At 35.8% G+C, this 6,677-nt stretch overlaps 1 protein-coding gene across 1 annotated transcript; it reads right to left on the bottom strand.

Moving 5' to 3' along the window:
* On the bottom strand, positions 1-6,108 carry LOC106099552 (electroneutral sodium bicarbonate exchanger 1). Its single transcript, XM_013278121.1, has 11 exons — positions 6,018-6,108; positions 5,624-5,734; positions 4,569-5,051; positions 4,363-4,476; positions 2,449-3,524; positions 2,216-2,368; positions 1,989-2,138; positions 1,253-1,918; positions 691-933; positions 335-540; positions 1-164 (listed from the first exon to the last, which is right to left on the bottom strand). Exons 1-11 carry the CDS (start codon positions 6,106-6,108, stop codon positions 38-40), a joined length of 3,420 nt encoding a protein of 1,139 aa, XP_013133575.1. The 3' UTR covers positions 1-37.
* Between the last annotated feature and the right edge of the window lie 569 nt (positions 6,109-6,677).

The following is a 6,677-nucleotide window of genomic DNA, read 5'->3' as shown; positions in this document are numbered from 1 at the left end:
CTGTGATCCTCCTGTCTACATGGGGTGTCATGCCTGTTCAAAATTTCGTGTCATCGATGCACACCTTCGATGTAGAATCATCTTCCTCCACTTCATCCATAGTCGACAGTCTCCTCTCGATCTCTGATTGTGCGTTCTTTGACATTAGTTTCTTGTGTTTATTACTGAAAGTTCAAATCTGTTTTGAATTCTTAAACATTGAATACGTAAAATCAATTAATCTTCTTTATTACTTCTTTATTAATAACTTCATCTTACTGTATCTTAGTTTAAAAGACGTCATACAAGTCTTTAGAAAATAATCAATTAATTATTGAAAATACGTAGTACTAACTTTTTCTTCCCTGACTTCACCTTAATATCTTTAGTGTCACTTGTTGGCGCCATTTTATTGCTGCTGTTCACTTGTTTCCAGATGCCCGTCTTATTTACCTCCTCGGATATATTAATCGAAGTTAATGGTATATTCATAATATTTCCATTTATAAGAGGTATTTGTAAATTCTCTTGATATGGCGGTGGGTTACTCTTGTTTGGTACCTAAAAGTTCTAACCTTAAGTTAACTTAATAATTATTAGAAAAAAGATAGAATTATTCACATCATACAGGGCTATTTTGAAAGACAATAATTACTAGTCACTAAATTTATTTATGTTTGTTTCTTGTCGCACTTTTTATCTTTCTCGTACCTCCGCGTCCCCTAGCTCATGTAGTTCATCTTGATTCCGTCGCGACATCTCCGGCATCACGTCATCCAATATCTTCATCTCCCTCCTTGTGAAGAACAAATCTAACATCTTCCTAATCCCGATCATGACTACAAGCATCAATGGGAATAATATAGACGTCATTGAGAACGACTTTATCACCCAAAGGCATACCAAGCACGTTAATTGTATGGCCGTGAATAAATGCACCCGACGAATTGGGACCTGAAATCATAATTAACATTAGTAATTTTATTAGGAACTAGCAGTTGCCCGCGACTTCGTCCACGAAATATTAAGATAAATAAGTAGTCTATAAGATGCCCGTCTATGTCAGGTTACCCGGAATAAATACGGCTTGCGGACAGACAAACAGACAAAGAAAAAGATTTAATGCAATTTTCGTTATCAGCAACACAAATACATCATCTTTCCGAAATCTGTTTTTTTTTTAAATTACAAACAGACACTTTAATTTATACATATGTATAAAAGAAGATACAGATAGAAGATCTCTTATTATTTTAGAAGTTATAAAACTAACCTGTCTAAGGAACATGTGATCCGGTTGATACTTCTGAGGCATAAACATTATTAAGATCCTATCGAAGAATTGTAAACCTTTCAATGATGCGACACCCATATACAGAAATACTCCAAAAAGTACAGGCATGGGTATATGTCTTAAAATTGGTGTCAACACTACGGAACAACCGATAGTCAAGAATATCATGATGTGTGTCATTCTTTGTTCTCTGACTCCTAAGAATTGGGGTTTCTCACCGGGCGCAGCACATTCTGATTCAACTTTCAGTGAATTAACGTGATTGATACTGAGAACGGTAGCAGCCACAAACCATGGTAGACCCATTACTGAGCAAATTTGTATCAGAATAGCGAGTACAAAGAGATCCAAATGGTATCCACATCCCTTCTTCAGTTTGTTCTCTTTTCGGTTAACAATTACTGCTGTTATTTGTTGATCCATAAATATCAGAATTGTACCCAAAAGTGCAGGCAAAATTGCTACTAAAGCAGACCAAATGGGATTGCCATTGAATGGGGTAATGACCCAATTTCTGGTTGGCAATGTTGGTTTAAACTCTGATGGTACTTCAAGCTTTGGCGTTTTTACTCCGACTTTATAATCCAAGAAGGACATTGACAAAATCGCTATAATTACCGAAAAGTCGCTTATAATTTGCCGCACCTAAAGTAAAAAATACAATTTAGCAAAGCGTAAAAAAGTGGTGTTGATTTCTTTAACAAACTAAATTTACCTTAGATGGAAAGAATAGAGAATTTTTGAAATCTTTTAATATTATCGAAATTGTAAATGTACCCAGGAATAATATTATTGACATCAGAAAAACATCTGGAACATATACTTTCGTTTCGCATCCAGCACCGGTCAAGGTTCCATTGTATAACTAAAAAAAGTCAAATAAAAACAATATAAATCTCTTTAAAAATATGTAATTACTATGATTAAAGTTTATTAAAGTACCTGGCAAGATTCTTTTTCAACGGTCGTCCAATTAAACTGCTCTGGAACTTTGGAATAATTACTTGGTAAACAGTAACATTCATAATTAAGAATTTCTGCAGCGTGCGTCCTCAGCGGAAACTTTTTACCAATAGATATAACATTTTCCACAGCCTACAAGATAATTGGATAGATTTAAAACTAAGATGAGAGTGAGATTGGACAAATTGTCATGAAAACAAAATGTCTTTTACCTTGTAAATAAAAATAAACGCTATAAGCGTCGCAAAATTTTCTTCAGTAAATCGTGTTATATAGCAAACAAAAGCACTGGCATCGATTGCGACTAAAGTAATCAATATTATGGTAGTCCAGGTACCAATGCAGAATCTAAAAGACATATAATTCCAGCCAATCTGTTTGCAAAATTCAAACACAATAGTCTCGAATACTAATACTGGACCGGTAGATCCCAAAATTGTCAATGGTTGTCCGGAGAAAAAACCGTAGCCCATACCACAAACAAATCCAGATACGAGTGACTCCATTGCAGCCATGTTTTTCCCAGTTGCTTCTCCTAGCAATCCTCCAAACGTAATTATCGGTGACAAGCACGCAAAATATAAAAATATCCATGATGCTACACATTGAAGTGCAAATGCATCTTTGAAATCAGACCAATACCATGGCTTTTTTCTTTTAAGATCGTTAATTAAACCTCCAAATAACCTTCCAGTTCTAGCTAAACCAGATTCTTCCCTTTGTCTTTGTTCTTCTTCTTCTTCGTCTGGTTCTTCTTTTTGAATATTATCATTAGGTCTTTTACGAATATCTTGTGAAGGTATTGCAGCTGGTGGCTCAATACGGATTGCAGGATCCCATTCACCAGGGGGTAATACTGTTACTGCGTCAAGAAACTCGTCTATTCCTGCTAGTAAATGATCTCTTTTCTTGGCACGGTATGCGACTTCATGAAAAATTTCATCAGACATAAGCGTAGCCATAGCTCGACCGATTTCATGAAAGCTCGAGTTACTGTTCGGCGGACCTAATAAAACGAACATGAATCGTGTGGGAACAGGTACTTCGGTAAGATCTCCCATGATCGTTCCTGTCTTCAACCTAACGAATGCTGATAGCGTCTTTTCGAGAAAATCGACTTCACCGACTAGTATATTAGATGCTTCTGCACCGGGTGGTATTTTGCGCATAAAATTCGTGTTGCTTTTATGATTAATATCACCATTAATTGGGAGATCACTAGAGCTGTGATTTCTTTGCATTGAAATATTACTCGGGCTTTTTACCATACATTCATCGGGAGCACCACCTAAAAATATATGCCTAGTATCATAAAAATTAAGATATAAAATAATTAGGAAATTATAAACATTAATATTAGTAAAATGACTTTTAGGTGTTAAAATTTACAATGATGCGAAGCTACGTAACATAGAGTTAAATGGATTATTGTCCATTTACACTAAAAACACTGTTAAGGACAAGCTGACCGAGACATTGAAAAGACAAATGGATAAGAAAGTAAGTAAGGTAAAAGTGTACGAAATAATACCATAAGGATTTAGTAACGATTAACAAGCAAGAGCCAAAGCTAAAACGATTGTCGAAACAAACAATAAAAAAGTGTGAATGTAGCCTATAAATAAATAGGAGGCTGATGAATGTTGGCGATGTCAAAATAAAGAAGAATTTGGTGTTAAATGGTGAAGAAAACATTCATTAAACATCTTAAGGATTAGCGGTTACCCGCGCTAGGTATTCCTAGGAAACGACTCAAATCTCCCTTCTGAGAATGTCCACTGGAACTGCTTTCTTCCACTGCAATTTAGAATGCCAATTTATATATCTACACTAATTTGTATGCTCTTAAACATATTGGAATAAAGTGAGCCATGAAGTGTTACAAACACATACATATAAATAAATTCAGAGGTTTAAGGATTAAATTGCCTATTATTATTATATTAAAATTAAATTTTCAGGATATTAACGGTAACAGAATGGTAATTTTATACTTTAACCTCTATAAAAAATTTGTAAGAATTTAGCAAATCCAGTGCTGTGCAGGTCATCGTGATAATAAGACATAGGCTGTGATAGTTGTGAGTTTATGTTCACACTTTTACCATCTCACAAGATTGTCTAACCTGGGACAGCTAGATAAGAGCCTCTGGCATCTGGCGCATGTAGTAATGCCGTCTGAGGTGACGAATTGTTACTATTCCTCGCGCTTGTACGTCGAGAACCAGTTTCCTGGAAATCTAATAGGATACCCCAAGTATATCCCCGTGACTATTACTAGATATGTTTATCTCTATGTTTTCAATACAAAATCCAAGACAGTCATACTCACTTTTGCAAGAAGAATGATTTCTTCCGATGTCCGCTAATGATCGAATTAGAGGAAGTTTTGACATGTTGTTATGATTGCGTTTCTCATGCTGATGCCGATGTCTTCTTAAAAGGGCATCTTTCACTTTCTCTCTACAGTCGTAACCTAGAGAACCATCTCCTACCATATGATCCAAAACATTTTCAGCTACTTGATCTAAAGAATTAGCATCCATATCCAATATAACTGCGCCATTTAAAATGAGACTTCTGAGTTCAAAGAGGGAATGTAAAGACAATGTTGCGACGTGTGGTTTCGACCAGCGATTACCACCTTCTTCCACATCTTCTTCAAACTTAATCCATCGCGCAGTCTCTTTCCATTCAAGTTCATCTCCGTCTTTGACTAGTTCTTCCATCTCTGAGAATAGTGGATGGGATTCGAATGCAGCATCATCAACGTCTTCCCCGAGAATAAATTGTACCCTTTGAGCGGGTGGTGTTACTAAAAACAATTTCTTCAATTAGATTTGAATTTTACTAAAACAATTACTAGGGGTCCACGAGAAAGGGAAGATCTAAATTATAGTTGAGTCGAAATAATGTGAGAACTGGATAATCATGCACATTGTAGTTTTACCCCAGATTTAGACATGATAGAAATAGCACGACAGTTTCAAGTATTAAACATGCTCTAGGATGTAATGACGAAATCCTAATGATACAGAAATTAGATTGCTAATGAGGCCAATGAAGAGATGGGTTGATGATAGTTCTTACATGTTTCTCCATCATCTGTGACGCTCAGTCTTCTAACTCGAGACAATATCGCTGACCCTACGGATCGGAATATTGATGCTAATATTGTGGGAAAAATTAAGTTCTAATTATTTACAATTTTATAGTGCTAAGATACATACTCTTTGCCGTCTCTTCTAAAATCTTTAAACTTATTTAAAAGTGTCTCTAAATTACACATTTCTTATGTTTATTTTAGGTTGAGAATAATCGGGCGCATTTATTAGACCAAATGGTGTACTCTTTATACAAATGGGTAATTTCTTATACAAATCTTACCAGGTCTATCGACATCCTTATCGTCGTTGCGATGGTGGTGTTTATGCTTGCGGTGAGAGTGTCGACGTGCTGGTACATGTACCCCCACGAACACAGTGTGTGCTCGATGACCTATAGAATAAATATCTGAAGATCCTTTTCTCCATAACATACATGAGAAGAAATTTTCTGATAGCGAATTCGTTCTGCTCATATTCTAATTGTATGATGTGTTGATTTGAGACAAATTATATTTATTTTGCAAGGTTAAAAGAAAATATACACTGCAAGTCCACAAAGTTTTAAAGACAAACAAAATATCTAGTGAACATTTGCTCTACTTTCTTAATAAATTAATATCTTGAGTTTGTTAAACATTTTCCGTAATATTATAGTATAGAAAACACATTCGTACCTTCGAAATCTTGTTCAGTGTAATCATGATGCTTGAACTTTCGCGCCGCCGGGTCTGGAGGGGCTTCGTCGTCGTCCGCTCTCACGTCCATTTTGCTCTCTGCGACAAAACCAAAGAGTATTCAATACAACGTGTATACAAACCATACGAACTGCCTCGCCTCAAAGGAGTAGAATATTACGACTCTTATGCCATTTTCACCTCAATTCTATGCTCTAGTTCAACATAATACCATCAGAGGCTTTTTTATTTAGTTTAATGCTAAACTTGTTTTCGCTAGCGGCTCCGTCCGTGTTGATTTAAAGCTTCTGTGTTCTTTCAGACTATCCTCTACATTTATGCCAAATTTCATCGAGATCACTTTAGCAGTTTAGGCTACAAACTCTTACAAACATCCATCCTATTCATATTCATAAACTTTCGCATTTATAATAGTAGTAAGATTTAAATGCCAAAAAGATGCGCTAGGTGATATTTGTTGTATTGTTTTAACTGTTTACTTAATGAATTATACCTTTCCCTTTCCACCCTTTTCTTAAAAGGAAAAGGATGGGATGGAAAAGTGGATTTGACGGTGGAGGAGACGCATAGGAAGGGGAAATATCCTTTTTACGTGCGTCTCCACCTCCGTCAATTAAGGGTAGGCAACGCATCTACAAT

The sequence above is a fragment of the Papilio polytes genome, unplaced genomic scaffold (genome assembly GCF_000836215.1).
Source record: "Papilio polytes unplaced genomic scaffold, Ppol_1.0 DF824102.1, whole genome shotgun sequence".
Classification (NCBI taxonomy): Eukaryota; Metazoa; Arthropoda; class Insecta; order Lepidoptera; family Papilionidae; genus Papilio; species Papilio polytes.
This window is presented reverse-complemented; position numbering and strand designations above follow the sequence as displayed.

What these genes read in the sequence shown, in the direction of transcription:
- LOC106099552 (XM_013278121.1), bottom strand. Translation starts at nt 6,108, where the DNA reads ATGGACGTGAGAGCGGACGACGACGAAGCCCCTCCAGACCCGGCGGCG. An exon ending in CTCTTATCTAGCTGTCCCAG is followed by an intron (nt 3,525 to 4,362) that starts GTTAGACAATCT and finishes ATATATTTTTAG; the next exon opens with GTGGTGCTCCCGATGAATGT. An exon ending in GTGAAGTCAGGGAAGAAAAA is followed by an intron (nt 165 to 334) that starts GTTAGTACTACG and finishes TTGAACTTTCAG; the next exon opens with TAATAAACACAAGAAACTAA.